This window comes from Coregonus clupeaformis, unplaced genomic scaffold (genome assembly GCF_020615455.1).
Source record: "Coregonus clupeaformis isolate EN_2021a unplaced genomic scaffold, ASM2061545v1 scaf1166, whole genome shotgun sequence".
Classification (NCBI taxonomy): Eukaryota; Metazoa; Chordata; class Actinopteri; order Salmoniformes; family Salmonidae; genus Coregonus; species Coregonus clupeaformis.
The window spans coordinates 38,892-55,000 of record NW_025534620.1 but is presented as its reverse complement, the minus strand read 5'-3'; the positions used below and the strand labels follow the sequence as shown (position 1 = coordinate 55,000).

Below are 16,109 nucleotides of genomic sequence, written 5' to 3'. Positions count from 1 at the left end.
ATCATCATCAATATCAACAACATCAATATTAACCACATCAACAACATCATCAATATCAACATCAACAATATCAACATCATCAATATCAACAACATCCTCAATATCAACAACATTAACATCATCAATATCAACATCATCAATATCAACAACAACACAGGAGACACCAGTCATAACAGCAGCACAGATTTCATTTTGAGCAAAATAGTTCTGGACACTGTCGAGTAGATAATGCTGTAATTGGAACGTTGGGACAGAATCGGAATGCTGGAACGCAAATGTTCCTCTCACCTGCAGGCCGATGCTGTTGGGGTCAGAAGCGATCCGGCCCAGCCAATGGAAGCACAGCACTACGAGCACGCTCACTTTCAACATCAGGTTCCTCAAACACACAAATAGTAGACTTTTTAAATGTTTAGAACAAACACACACGCTTCTGTCAACTAGCAAGACTCTTGATTTCCATAAACTCTCCATTAACTTCCCATTAAGTCTGTAGGATGCACTTCCACCCCTCTACCTACAGATGGCGACGTATGTGCGTACGATGGGGGAGTCATACTCCTCCATCCACACAAAAACGTCTAAATTAAGTTTGTGGACTGCAGTTCCACCCCTCTACCTGCTGATGGCGACGTATGTGTGTACGCTGGGCGAGTCGTACTCCTCCATCCAGGCAGTAGCGTTGAAGAGGCCAGGGAGCAGGAGGTTGATGAGAGACACTACGACTGGCAGGGCTAACAGACTTGCTTCCTTCAGGAGAGGGTCCTTAGTGGGAATACGAGATCTGTACTGGAGGTCCTAGAGAGGGAGGGAGGAGGAGAGGAAGAAGGTGTGAAGGTGGAAGATGAAAGTGGAGGATGAAAGCAATGTACAGGAGCTGAAAAAGTGTGTCTCTTACCTTGTGCATGTACTCAGAGAAGTAGTACAGAGCTAGAACACAGGCCACAGTACTGCCTATACAGATGAACCATGCCAGACCATGTACTGTCACACGTCCTATTCTCTGACACACTGTCTTCTGGACATGCTTCCGATTAGTCTCCTCTAACAACTCCTACAGACAGACAGAGAGAGACATGGTTACGATTAGTCTCCTCTAACAACTCCTACAGAGAGAGAGAGAGACATGGTTACGATTAGTCTCCTCTAACAACTCCTACAGAGAGAGAGAGACATGCTTCCGATTAGTCTCCTCCAACAACTCCTACAGAGAGAGAGAGAGAGACATGGTTACGATTAGTCTCCTCTAACAACTCCTACAGAGAGAGAGAGAGACATGGTTACGATTAGTCTCCTCCAACAACTCCTACAGAGAGAGAGAGAGACATGGTTACGATTAGTCTCCTCCAACAACTCCTACAGAGAGAGAAACATGGTTACGATTAGTCTCCTCTAACAACTCCTACAGAGAGAGAGAGAGACATGGTTACGATTAGTCTCCTCTAACAACTCCTAGAGAGAGAGAGACATGGTTACGATTAGTCTCCTCTATCAACTCCTACAGAGAGAGAGAGACATGGTTACGATTAGTCTCCTCTAACAACTCCTACAGAGAGAGAGAGAGACATGGTTACGATTAGTCTCCTCTATCAACTCCTACAGAGAGAGAGAGAGACATGGTTACGATTAGTCTCCTCCAACAACTCCTACAGAGAGAGAGAGAGACATGCTTACGATTAGTCTCCTCCAACAACTCCTACAGAGAGAGAGAGAGACATGGTTACGATTAGTCTCCTCTAACAACTCCTACAGAGAGAGAGAGACATGCTTACGATTAGTCTCCTCTAACAACTCCTACAGAGAGAGAGAGAGACATGCTTACTATTAGTCTCCTCCAACAACTCCTACAGAGAGAGAGAGAGAGAGAGAGAGAGAGAGACATGGTTACGATTAGTCTCCTCCAACAACTCCTACAGAGAGAGAGACATGGTTACGATTAGTCTCCTCCAACAACTCCTACAGAGAGAGAGACATGGTTACGATTAGTCTCCTCCAACAACTCCTACAGAGAGAGAGAGAGAGACATGGTTACGATTAGTCTCCTCCAACAACTCCTACAGAGAGAGAGATATGGTTACGATTAGTCTCCTCCAACAACTCCTACAGAGAGAGAGAGAGACATGGTTACGATTAGTCTCCTCCAACAACTCCTACAGAGAGAGAGAGAGAGACATGGTTACGATTAGTCTCCTCTAACAACTCCTACAGAGAGAGAGAGAGACATGGTTACGATTAGTCTCCTCCAACAACTCCTACAGAGAGAGAGAGAGACATGGTTACGATTAGTCTCCTCCAACAACTCCTACAGAGAGAGAGACATGGTTACGATTAGTCTCCTCTAACAACTCCTACAGAGAGAGAGAGAGACATGGTTACGATTAGTCTCCTCCAACAACTCCTACAGAGAGAGAGAGAGAGACATGGTTACGATTAGTCTCCTCCAACAACTCCTACAGAGAGAGAGAGAGAGACATGCTTACGATTAGTCTCCTCCAACAACTCCTACAGAGAGAGAGAGAGACATGGTTACGATTAGTCTCCTCTAACAACTCCTACAGAGAGAGAGAGAGACATGGTTACGATTAGTCTCCTCCAACAACTCCTACAGAGAGAGAGAGAGACATGGTTACGATTAGTCTCCTCTAACAACTCCTACAGAGAGAGAGAGACATGGTTACGATTAGTCTCCTCTAACAACTCCTACAGAGAGAGAGAGACATGGTTACGATTAGTCTCCTCTATCAACTCCTACAGAGAGAGAGAGACATGGTTACGATTAGTCTCCTCCAACAACTCCTACAGAGAGAGAGAGAGACATGGTTACGATTAGTCTCCTCTAACAACTCCTACAGAGAGAGAGAGAGACATGGTTACGATTAGTCTCCTCCAACAACTCCTACAGAGAGAGAGAGAGACATGGTTACGATAAGTCTCCTCTAACAACTCCTACAGAGAGAGAGAGAGAGACATGGTTACGATTAGTCTCCGTTAACAACTGATCATGATTAATTAGGCAAATTAGCATTTTCCTCTTCAAGTTTTTTGCAAAACAAAACAAATATCTTATGTCATCACATTCCTGACTGACTAACAACATTATTGCATGTGTGTGTATGTGTGATGGGAGTGTGTGTGTGTATGGGAGTGTGTGTGTGTATGGGAGTGTGTGTGTGTTTGTGTATGAGTTTGGGAGTGTGTGTGTATGGGAGTGTGTGTGTGTTTGGGAGTGTGTGTGTGTGTATGGGAGTGTGTGTGTGTATGGGAGTGTGTGTGTGTGTGTGGGAGTGTGTGGGATGTATAGGACGCTGTAAGGAGAATGTCCTTTGACAAATTAAAAGAAAACAAACTGGAGTAGCTCAATATTGACCTGGAAGTTCAAAAGGATACCGGACAACCACAAACTGTGTGTGTACGTGTCAAAGGAGCGTGCATCTGTACGTGTCCCTACCTTGAGTTGAGTGCAGATGTTTTCAGAGCGGAGTTTGACGGAGGTCTTCTTGATGACTTTAAAGTCCCAGGAAGTGAACACCTTCATCGCCAGGATACCATGAGACTTGTCTATACGGAAACTCTGACCAAACGACTTGGACATGCTGGGGGGAGGACACACACACACCCCTTACTTTGTGAACTGTTAGTCCTGTCATTTAACATCTAAATACACTGAGTGCACAAAACATTAGGAACACCTGCTCTTTCCATGACAGACTGACCAGGTGAATCCAGGTGAAAACTATGATCCCTAATTGATGTCACTTGTTAAATCCACTTCAAATCAGTGTAGATGAAGGGGAGGAGACATGTTAAAGAAGGATTTTTAAGCCTTGGGACAATTGAGACATGGATTGTGTATGTGTGCCACTCAGAGGGTGAATGGACAAGACAAAAGATTGAAGTGCCTTCGAACAGGGTATGGTAGTAGGTGCCAGGTGCACCGGTTTGAGTGTGTCAAGAACTGCAACGCTGCTGGGTTTTTCACGCTCAACAGTTTCCCGTGTGTATCAAGCATGGCCCACCACCCAAAGGACATCCAGCCAACTTGACACAACTGTGGGAAGCATTGGAGTCAACATGGGCCAGCGCATCCCTGTGGAACGCTTTCAACACCTTGTAGAGTCCATAACCCTGACAAATTGAGGCTGTTCTGAGGGCAAAAGGGGGTGCAACTCAGTATTAGGAAGGTGTTCCTAATGTTTGGTATACTCAGTGTACACTGAAGTAGTCTCTCTCTCTCTGATGAAAGACAGAGACACCCCCCCCCCCCCACACACACACCTGTAGACGAGGATGATGCAGGTGATGAAGAAAGCCCCTCCTATGGTGAAGAAGTATGCCAGGGGCATGTTGTAGGACAGCTTCACTCCACAGTCTGTTTCCATTGTCCTTTTAGATGGAGAGTGACTGGGCTGCTGGTCCATACCGCTACTACTGACACTACAGTTCTTATACAGGGTAGAGTTACTATAGTAACCATAGTACATCACTGAGTCTGAGAAATAACCCTGGGGAGAGGGAGAGAGAGAGAGAGCGAGAGGAGAGAGAGAGCGAGAGGAGGGAGAGAGTGAGACGGGGGACGGAGAGGGGGAGGTATGTTTGGTATGAGGATACCCCTCCAGTGAGCAGCCTGGAGGGGTGTAATGCCTGGTGCTGTTTGGGGGTATGGGACAGTATGTTTGGTATGAGGTGAATGTCTGGTTCTTACCCCTCCAGTGAGCAGCTCCAGCCCAGAGAAGGCTACGTGTCCCTGGGTTAACCTGGGGGGGTGTACTGCCTGGGGCAGGGCCAGGAACAAAACCGTGACCAGGAACAGGAAGACGTTGAAGAAGAGGAGGGTCTTGACGAACAGGAAGTAGGAGAGGACGCCGGTGCCGAAACGACCGCTCACCCTCTTCAGCGCCACCTGGGGAAGAGGAACAGAGATAGTGAGAAAGAACAGAGAGATATAATGTGTGAGAGAGAGAGAGAGAGAGAGAGAGAGAGAGAGAGAGAGAGAGAGAGAGAGAGAGAGAGAGAGAGAGAGAGAGAGTTACCTGCCACAGCTGTAGGGAGTGGAGGAAAGACAGACAGCTGTACCAGCTATGTCTCAGAGCCTGGAGGAGAGGAGAGGAGAGGGTCAGTGTCAAGTACAGTAATGTTTGTGTCCACATACTAACCCATTGAGCAGATAATTATAATTATAGGAACACACACATTCTGTTTCCCCATGAACTAAAAAAGCCTTATAATAACTTAGTTGACATCTGAGAAACTCTGCTTTGACGTAATGAGTAGGGACTTGTCTAAGGGAAATTACTTCATGATTCACGCTCACAGGGGCATTAAGTGTTGGGCAAGAGGGCTATAACACCATCAGTAGATACTGATACACACAGCTACAGGAAACACCCACCAACATCACATTACTGTCACAAAGATCTGTCTGTCTGTGTGTCTGTCTGTATTTCTGTGTGTGGCGAGCGCTGGGAGACTAAAGCTGTAAACCCCTGACTTGGACCAATGTCATATTTGAGCAGGGGATCTGACTGTGTTTGTCTGTGTGACTTACGTTGATGATGTTATACTTCAGCTAGTGCAGCAGGGCTTCCACTATGTTTCTGTGTGACACGTAGATATGTAGAAGCTAGAATGAGGGATCGACTGTGTGTGTGTGACTCACGTTGATGATGTAATACTCAGCTGACTAGTGGTCGACGTTCGTCTGCCTGACTTACGTTGACAGACTCCTGCCAGTCTCACACAGGCGCTGACTGTGTTGTTGAGTGACTTACTTGAGATAGTAACTACTTCACTGGTACAGCAATCTGACTGTGCTAGCTGCGTGACTTACGTTGATGACGTTATACTTCAGCTGGCTATAGCAATGCATCGACTGTGTTTGTCTGTGTGACTTACGTTGACAATGTTATACTTCAGCCACAGCAGGGGATCTGACTGTGTTTGTCTGTGTGACTTACGTTGATGATGTTATACTTCAGCTGGCTACAGCAGGGGATCTGACTGTGTTTGTCTGTGTGACTTACGTTGATGATGTTATACTTCAGCTGGCTACAGCAGGGGATCTGACTGTGTTTGTCTGTGTGACTTACGTTGATGATGTTATACTTCAGCTGGCTACAGCAGGGGATCTGACTGTGTTTGTCTGTGTGACTTACGTTGATGATGTTATACTTCAGCTGGCTACAGCAGGGATCTGACTGTGTTTGTCTGTGTGACTTACGTTGATGATGTTATACTTCAGCTGGCTACAGCAGGGGATCTGACTGTGTTTGGAGCGTAGACCCTTCCTATCAGCCAACCTCCTGGAGAGAGAGAGATGGGGAGAGAGAGAGGAATGATGGGAGACAGAAGGATGGGGGGAGAGAGAGAGGGACGGGGGGAGAGAGAGGGACGGGGGAAGAGGAATTTGGGGAGAGATGAGGGGGGGGGGGAGGGGGGAGGATGAGAGAGAGAGAGGGACGGGGGGAGAGAGAGGGATGAGGAGAGAGGGATGGGGGTTACAAGATGATACACAAGTGAGTGACAGATGTACAGACAGAGGAATAGAGGATGAGACCATGACAACTATTGATAGAGCTGCAGAGAGGAGGAGGAGAGAGAGAGAATAATGAGAGGGAAGAGTCTGACAGAAAGAGAGTGATAGGATAAGACAGAGAGAGAGAGGGGTGATAGAGGAGTGCAGATACCTTAGTTCACTCTTCTCTGCCACAGAGGGAGGCATGGCTCAGAGCATCAGAGAGATAGAGACAGCAGGATAGAGGGATGGAGAAAGAGAGAGAGAGGGGTGATAGAGGGATGGAGAAAGAGAGAGAGAGAGGGGTGATAGAGGGATGGAGAAAAGAGAGAGAGTAGTGATAGAGGGATGGAGAAAGAGAGAGAGAGGGGTGATAGAGGGATGGAGAGAGAGAGAGAGGGGGTGATAGAGGAATGGAGAAAGAGAGAGAGAGGGGTGATAGAGGGATGGAGAAAGAGAGAGAGAGGGGTGATAGAGGAGTGCAGATACCTTAGTTCACTCTTCTCAGCCACAGACAGAGGCATGGCTCGCAGCATCCTGACCCGGTCACTCAGAGAGAGGTTCTGAAGGTTGTTGACCAGGTGGTCACGCTTACGCCCTGCAGCCACACACACACACACACACACACACACACACACACACACACACACACAGATGGACAGATGCACGGACACACACACACATTAGTTATGCGTAGGTTATGACATCATTACAACAAAAATGTTGGTATTTCAGTGTGTGTGTGTGTGTGTGTGTGTAACGTTTACGCAAGTGACCTCACCCTCCCCATCCACGCCGTCGGTCTCCACGCCTCCCGTCTCCACGCCGTAACCACGGATACTGGGTCGTGCAGAGCGGGAAAAGTATTTTATGGAAGGTCTGCTCTGTCTGCGTCTCCTCAACTTCATGGTCTTGTTACAGTACTGAGAGATGATAGCACCTCGACTGCGACCTAGAGAGAGGAGAGAAAGTGAAGAGGTGTGTGTGTAGATGCATGGTTCCTAAACTGTCTGATAGACGGACAGAACTCTACTTTGTGCCATGGTGTTTTTAGAGCCACTGTGTTAGATACAGTATCTGTTGATGGGTTGATAGTGGCTGGCTGACTGGCTGACTGGCTGGCTGACTGGCTGACTGACTGACTGGCTGACTGACTGGCTGGCTGACTGACTGGCTGGCTGACTGACTGGCTGGCTGGCTGGCTGACTGGCTGACTGGCTGACTGACTGGCTGACTGGCTGACTGACTGACTGGCTGGCTGCTGGTGCACCTGCTAGAGGAACTAACAGTCACACGACAATGGCAGAAATAGTTTCGACTTCTGAAACTACCTCTCTCTCTCATGAAGTGTGAAAAGAAGAAATACTAGTTAGGTGTACATACAGCTGTCTTAAGACTGTAATAACAGTGTCGTAGAGGTTTCATAAGTGTGTCATAAGGGTGTCGTAGGGGTGACTTACCGATGGTGCGGCTGGGCATGGAGGAGAGGACTCTGAGGGTGGCGGAGGACCAGCGTTCCTCTATAAGGGGGTCTAACTGTCTCCCCTCCTCCCCCCTCCTCCTCCCCTGGCCCCCACGCCATATCTCCCGACCAGGGCTGGACAGGTACGCTACACTGTCTGGAGATAGGAGAGTATGAGGTTTATGTCTGTATACACACACACACACACACCCACACACACACACAGATATAAAACTCACACCAGCAGACACCAACACATGAAGACATGCACACTAACACTCTGTCTTTCCCTCCTACACATTCAAGCAGTCACACACACAGTCTCACTCGCATGTATGCACGCACACACAAACACTACCTCTTTCCTCCTCATCCAGTTCTCTCTGTAGTTCCTGCAGCTCAAAGGCTTCCTGTCTCTGATCCTCTATCAGCTGGTTAAAGGAGTCATGGACCCCCTCCTCATCCACTGGGCTCCTATTACAGAGAGAGAGAGAGAGAGAGAGAGAGAGAGAGAGAGAGAGAGAGAGAGAGCGAGAGGAGAGAGGGGAAGGAGAGAGGGAGAGAAGGAGAGAGAGAGAGCGAGAGAGAGAGAGAGGGAGGGAGAGAGAGAGAGAGGGAGGGAGAGAGGGAGGGAGAGAGAGGGGGAGAGGAGAGAGAGAGAGGGGGAGGATGAGAGAGAGAGAGGAGAGAGAAATGAGGAAGAAATAGTGTAAGAGAGAGATGAGAGGGTACTTCAGTGGGTCGGATACAAACACACATACATACACTTCTAACCACTAAAAACAAACACACCCCTAACCAGTAACCACTGTTCAGAAAAACAGACAGACATTGTGTAAACACTCCCTCACCACGAGGCTTTGACCACCTTGATAAGCACTGACAACTCTTCATATTAAATATTTCATGGCCTTTAAGACCTAATTCGAAAGGAACCACAATCACAAGCCTTTTGCTCCCCAGGGACCCTGCAGTTGAACACCACAGGAAGTGACTCACTCAGAAGATTCTCCTCAGTAATACAAGAACACACACACACACACACACAAACACACACACAACAAAGGAACAAAGACTATTCAAACAGTCAAACAAACACAGTCAGTCTGTTCTGTGGGAACAACGGGTCTGGCTGGATACTGGTACTGTACAGAACTGGGCCTCAAAGAGTTGCCTCAAAGAACATCAAACAGACAGTTAACTCTGTCATTGTCTTATTTTAACCCTCTCTTCTGTTTACCAAAACATCAACACATCAGAGAGTTTGATACCATTCGATTCACTCCATTCCAGCCATTATTATGAGTCGTCCTCCCCTCAGCAGCCTCCATTGGTATAGTCTAATAATACTCACTCCAGGCCAGCCTCCATGTGGTGAGGAGTCAGGTCAAAGTTGACATTGTGATCCATCTCTCTCTCTCAGTCTCTCCTCTCCAGTCTGTCTCGTCCACTTTATCCTTCTGTCCGTCCGTCAATCTCTGTCCACCAATCACAGAGAAGGGTCACACCCTTGTCCGCCTAGTCCCGCCTCTCCACTCTCCTAGCATAGTGTTGCAAAAACTACCTGAGAGAGAGAGAGAGAGGGGGAGCGAGAGAGAGAGAGAGAGAGAGAGGAATGTTAGGAATCATGGTAAACGAGTTGTGGCAATTGAAGTCTCTCCTCTCCTTCGTGTTTCAGCTTGTCTTCTAGTAGCACTTTGTTGTAGCACCTGGACACACACACACCTCGTTTACCTCGTAAAAGCAGTTCTTTATCATACCAACAAAACACAGTAACAGCAGCTGGTGTGTGTGTGTGTATCACCAGTGAAGTGTTAGAATACAATACTAGGCCTACATCATACTAGGCCTACACACCAAGCATACTATTATGGGATGGATAGGAGAGCCACAAACCATCCATTCACATTGTAATGAGCATTCTGTGGCCGGATATCTTTCTGATCGCATGAGTTCTAGAATGCTGCTCATGCACCAGAACTTATTATGAATATTCATGAGGTTGGTAAGAGAGAGAGAATTCTTTGTCAGACCAATTTGTACTGTGTCATGGGGGGAGGGGGGAGGGGGGGGCCATTGTAGGAGTTCAGGCTTGTTTAATCCTAAAATCTGTGTTGCGTTGTTTAGTCCCAACTCAAATACAAAGAAGACACTTCCTGTCCTGTTGCTTTGAAACACATTTAAACCCATGTAGCGTAATTACAAACATCATGCTTATTACAATCTGGAGGTGGTGTGTGTGCCAGCGTTTAGAGTTCAAGAAAATTCATACCAGCTAATAAACTAAAGACTAAAGCCTCTGTAACAGAAACAAGGCTTAAATCAAAACATGTGTGTTTGTATCACCACTGAAGTGTTGGAATTACTGTTTGAATAGAGTTTTACCATACTAGGCCTATGTGTGTGTTCAGAGTTGAACCAAAACAGACTTACCAGAGATGTAAAGCTCAGAGCGAACACAGGACAAGGAAATGATCAGAGAAAATCAATAAAGTATATGATTATGACCGTGGCTGAGAACACAGAACCCCGCGGCGATTTGAACGAACATTCAAGGCCATTATGAAGGCTACAACATTCTGTCTGTTGTCACGGATATTGCAGATACACAAGCAGGACGTAGTCCCTACACATTGGAGCAAAAACAATCTGCGTTTTGTGTGATGACGTAGGCTAATCTTTGTAGTTGCTGCCATATCGTAATCATCAGCCAGAGTTGCTGAAAAATAACACTACTACTCCGACTACCTGTCTGCCTCCTGCTTAGCCAATGTTTGCAATGATGATTAAAAAAGAACATTACATCGCTAATTAGACTGCGTGTCTGTGTCTTGCTTGTTTGATATGCTGCCTTGATAGCTGCATGTAACTCCCCACTTGAGTTTTGCATTGGTACAAAAAACGAACTGCGAGTTTGTACGAACATGTTGATCATGTCTTTTGTGTACAACATGTAAATAGCTGCATGTAGCCCAACTCTCCTCCTGAAAAAAGAACCTGAAATCGTGTTTATGTTTAATAGTCTACTGGGACAGGGAAGGCAGTAGTTGGAACATGTCAATCATGTCCTTTGTGTACAACATGACGTTTTGTAGGCTACACCAGACAACGGCCCTTATCGCCGATCAAGGAGGGGGAAGCTGCAGCGGAGCACTGAGCAGCAGCTACTTTAAAAAAAGAAATCCTGCACATGCACAGAAATCTGCATCTTTAGCCACGGCAAAATCAGGTTTCCAGACAACCCAGAACCACAGCCACTGGTTATGATTATTGCTCTGTGTGCTGGTAGTGTTCTAGTGTGCTTGACCTCTTCACAAAGACCATGTGACCCTACAAACACAAAACAAAACAGTCTTTAACGTGACAGGATATATATATATATTTGACACCGGTTTGTGTGTGTGTGTGTTTCATGCATGTGTGCATATGTATGTAGGGCCTTATAAAATCAGTTTTATTTTTAGCCTGATTCCGTTTTGTGTTTTTCAAAATTCTGTTTTATTTTTCCAGGTTTCTGTTTTCTTCAGGTTTTCGCTCTCAAAATCACACCTTTTTAATAGAAAAACAACTAAATTGGATGTTGTAAGTCCACAACACTTAAACCACATCAGAAGACCAGGTCTGGGAAAAACAAGAAATTTAGATTTTGGGGTTTAGTTGCCCTTTAATGCAAGTGAGCACCAGGAAGAGATTGTTGTTTGGTTAGCGATGTTTTTGTAGCGCTCATGTGATTGCAAAATGTTGCTAAACAAATGGCCACTGGATTGATGATATCATTCTTCCAGGTTGGCATTGGCTACTTTGTAGTTAACATTTAAATGAGAAGGTTTTTGGGAAAGCCTTTCCATCTCTACCAGAAGAAGGTTATCATTAGCATCGTCGCTAACAGCCAAACAAAGTGTAGACACACACACACAGGGGCATTTCTGTGCCGTTTCAGAAAGTTGCAGGAAAATACGAATCACTGATGTATTTTGTTAATGTCTTATGATAAACTTGCGCAAATGAATGCATTTTCGAATAAGTTCATTGATTTCCTACTAATTTCAATAAAATGTTGAATATTGTTGAATTCCATTTTAATGTCTGGATTCCTTGATTCCGTCCGCAGCGCTGATTGTTTAGGGCCCTATGTGTGTGTGTGTGTGTCTTGGTTGGAGTTCCATGGTTATTTTCCTGGAACAGTCAACTTCTCCGTGATGACCTCATCAGAGGCAGACAGCTGAGGGCAGATCTGATTGGCTCCTGGCCAAAGGGCATTGCACTGTGGAAGTTAATGGATTCAACATGTTCATTCTACACATCCTGTCTAACTTCTCACTAGTCTATATTCTCTCTCCTCTCTCGCTCTCTTATCTCTGTCTTTATCTCTCCATCATAGATATTCTCTCTTTCTCTCCTACAGACCCATTCTCTCTCTCTAACTTGCTCTCTTTCTTTGAACTTTTCACTCCAAATCTCTAATGTCTTGGTCAGGTCTGTCTGTGCTTTGGAGTCCATTCAAATCCATCACCTAGGGATTTCCATATTTTCTCACATCTTCCCCCTCTTGAGTCTCTCGCTCTCTGTCTTTCTCTCTACATTCTCTCCCTCTGTCTTTCCCTCTCTGCCTCCCTCGCTCTCTTTCTTTATTTCACACTCCATTATCTCCAACTCTGTCAATGCTCCAACTCTCCAGTCACTGACTGTCTTTCTGCTCCTCTGTCCTCCCTTCCTCAATTTTCTCTCACTCTCCCGGGGCATATTGTCAGACTGCTGGTCTTATCACAGAGACAAGTCCCAAATGGCACCCTATTCCCTATATAGTGCACTACCTTTGACCAGGGCCCATGTCCCCTTTCTCTGTGTGTGTGTGTGTGTCACTGTCAACAACCCCTGAACATCTTCCTCCAGGTCAAAGTTGATCTGTACTACAGCCAAACAACGCAAATCATGCAGGCCTGTCAGTGAAAACACTGAGTGATGAGAAACAGATTTACTGCACTGTCTAACAACGGCAGGTTAGCAAGAAGATACAGTATACTTACAGAATAACACTAATATATTTAGGAGTATTTTATAAATGCAAAGTTAAAGTTGCTGTGGAGGAGAAACAGTATATAAACTTAGAACTATATATGTAGGCCCAGGGCAGGGTTCCCCAACTGGCGGCCCAGCGGTTTTATTTGGCCCCCCAAGTTTTCTGAGCAAAAAAATTTAAGCAAGGTTTGAAATGATTATGATTTAGTCAAACATATCTGTTTGGGCTTCTTGCGGTCAATTTGCAGTCTACAAAATATTTATTTGCAATTATGTTCCGGCCGGAGGAGAGGGAGGGAGAGAGGGAGGAGGAGAGGGGAGGGAGGGAGAGAGGGAGGAGGAGAGGAGGGAGGGAGGAGGAGAGGGGAGAGGGAGGAGGAGAGGGAGGGAGGAGGAGAGGGAGGGAGGGAGGGAGAGAGGGAGGGAGGAGGGAGGGAGGGAGGGAGGGAGGGGGGGAGGAGAGAGGGAGAAAGAGAGAGGAGGAGAGGGAGAGAGGGAGGAGGAGAGGGTTGGAGGAGAGGAAGGAGGAGAGGAAGGAGGAGAGGGAGGAGGAGAGGAAGGAGGAGGGAGGAGGAGGGGGGAGGGAGGGAGAGAGGGAGGAGGAGAGGAGGAGGAGAGGGGAGAGGGAGGGGAGAGGGAGGGAGAGAGGGAGGGAGGAGGGGAGGGAGGAGGGAGGAGGAGGAGAGGGAGGGAGGGAGAGAGGGAGGGAGGAGGGGAGGGAGGGAGGGAGAGGGAGGAGGAGAGGGAGAAAGAGAGAGGAGGAGAGGGAGAGAGGGAGGAGGAGAGGGAGGGAGGGAGAGAGGGAGGAGGAGAGGAGGGAGGGAGGAGGAGAGGGGAGAGGGAGGAGGAGAGGGAGGGAGAGAGGGAGGGAGGAGGGGAGGGAGGGAGGGAGGGAGGAGGAGAGGGGAGGGAGGGAGAGAGGGAGGGAGGAGGGAGGAGGGGAGGAGAGAGGGAGGAGGAGAGGGAGAAAGAGAGAGGAGGAGAGGGTTGGAGGAGAGGGAGGAGGAGAGGGTATAAGGGGGTGGGGCTGACAGGGTAGATGGGAATATTTGGTCAGTCTGACAGTTTTTATCGGCTGACTGATAATCAGTTCACACAACGGTAAAACTAACAGAGGAGAGAGAGAGAGACAGACAGACAGGAAACAGAATCAGCACACAGAACAGAAAAAGTATAAGGACTGCTGTATCAGAAGCACAGAACTATAATTATTTGTCTACGGGCAGAAGCAAGGTCCTCTTGTTTTTCAGTGCATTGTGTTGTCACTCAGTTGAGGGAACAGAGAGGAAAATAAAAAACAACAGAGACTCCCCAGATAACTATGTGAACGGAACAAAGAAAAGAGAGTGGTTCAGAGAGCGGAACAAATCAAAAAAGAGGGGTTCAGAGAGAGAGAGATTCCACAAAGCCATACATCGTCAGGAAGAGAGAGAGAGGGATAGGGATAATGAGAAAGGGTCAAGGATATGAGAGAGAGAGAGAGAGAGAGACTGGGCGTATATGCCTAATGTGAGAAAAATGAAGAGGGAATAAAAGATAGAGGAGAGAAAGAGAAAGAGAATGGAGGAAACCTGGAAGTAATTCCACAGACTGACACACAGCTCTGTAATTACACTGCCCTGTTGTGCTAAAGTTCTCCCCGTGTCGTCACGGCAACAGAACAGACCAGTATTCTGCTGTCAACTGTCACTAGGCCAAGACAACTAAACTTAGGGTGGGTCCCGGGGTAGATGAAGGCCCACAGACAATACAAGTACAGTCTAACAGAGGCTAAATACCCGCATAGATACAGTTCCTATTGACTTCTAACTGTGGAAGATTCCCATCTTGGGTCATTTTCCCCACTAATGGTTAAGGTTAGGATTGGGGGAGGGGACACTGACCCTAGATCTGTACCTAGGGGAAACTTCACCCCAGAGCATTGAATTCACTGTGGAAGTAGGAGTAAGATGAACTGAAGTTGGCCCTGGCCTGGTTTCTAGGACACAGATCAAACCTAGCCTAGTCCTGGACTAAAACGCATGCTCAATGAAGAATCTTCATTTGAAATGCCTTTTAAATCCAGGACTAAGCTTAATCTGCGTCCACCTATCCCGGAAACTGACCTTAGAATCTCTAGCCTGGTACTATATCTATTTGTGCTGTTATGCCAACTCATTGTCATCATGACAACTGTTAAGTTTGCCATGATGAAAATGTTCGGGATGACAATGAGTGACAAGCAGTAGTCAATAAAGCACAAACAGACTGGCACTCAGGCTATAGCCTAGATTCACTACAGACAGGTAGCTCTCAGAGCACTCTTGTTCTCTTCACTGCAACAACAACAACACATTAAAAAGAATGCCCAGGTAATGAGCTAAGAAGCTATCTAACGTTATAACACAAAGCTATCCCCCAGTATGCAGCCAAGCAAGGTGTGTGTGTCTTCTCTCTGTGTCATGTGCTCTTTTAAATTGGTCGCTGCATTTTCCCCAACTGAAGTTGGTGTAGGCTACATTTGGCCCAATTATAGTTGACCTATAAAAACAAACGATCAACTTTGAAACATCGGTCATACTGGCGCGTTTGAGACGTTTTTCTGCAAGCGCTGGAATTCACTGACTGATTCTGCAACTTTGCAGCCAGCAGCAAAAACCTACACCCAAGGCAGTCGACATGAATGAACGACAGGTTCTGCCTGACAACGTCGCCCGCAATGCATACCATTGCCAATGGTTCTCTTTCCGTTGGCTTTAATTCACAACGAAACTAGCCTACCTAGCTAGACCTCAAAGCATCGTAAACAACCTACACTTGTAAGCTTGTTGTTCCTGTTATTAATGGTGCTTTGCCTTTGATTTTTGGTTGTTGTGGTTGGTTTATTCTAAACCTGTCTGTCACTCAAACGTTTCAGACTGAACAGTTACAATATCTTGGAAGCTACAGCGGACAAACGGTTTCTCGACCTTTTTGGCGTGTGCAAATAAATGGAAAGGAAAACGACAATGTAATATTAAAAAAGATACAGTCAGCCATTCGTTCGGTTCACTCACCCACTTCATAACTTGCGAAACTCGTTCAAGCTTAAACATGCGGTGCCGGCGGAGTAGATCCGTCTTTTTCTCTAACGCTACA

General features: G+C 46.6%; 1 protein-coding gene and 1 long non-coding RNA gene across 2 annotated transcripts in view; both read right to left on the bottom strand.

The window, feature by feature from the left end:
• Nucleotides 1-8,053, bottom strand: part of LOC121533059 (transmembrane channel-like protein 6) — a gene marked incomplete at its 5' end in the record, with an annotated part of 14,290 nt that extends 6,237 nt beyond the window's left edge. Inside the window, 11 exons of the mRNA XM_045217657.1 lie at nt 289-379; nt 620-798; nt 899-1,054; nt 3,449-3,593; nt 4,276-4,502; nt 4,703-4,900; nt 5,031-5,090; nt 6,218-6,299; nt 7,001-7,109; nt 7,293-7,463; nt 7,972-8,053. Of these exons, the coding sequence (XP_045073592.1) occupies nt 289-379; nt 620-798; nt 899-1,054; nt 3,449-3,593; nt 4,276-4,502; nt 4,703-4,900; nt 5,031-5,090; nt 6,218-6,299; nt 7,001-7,109; nt 7,293-7,463; nt 7,972-8,053 (1,500 nt within the window). The remainder of the gene's footprint in view (nt 1-288; nt 380-619; nt 799-898; nt 1,055-3,448; nt 3,594-4,275; nt 4,503-4,702; nt 4,901-5,030; nt 5,091-6,217; nt 6,300-7,000; nt 7,110-7,292; nt 7,464-7,971) is intronic.
• Nucleotides 8,054-8,071: 18 nt separating this feature from the next.
• Nucleotides 8,072-16,109, bottom strand: LOC123481142. Its single transcript, XR_006659362.1, has 4 exons — nt 16,028-16,109; nt 9,328-9,537; nt 8,332-8,447; nt 8,072-8,130 (listed from the first exon to the last, which is right to left on the bottom strand). It is a non-coding gene; the product is annotated as an uncharacterized LOC123481142 (long non-coding RNA).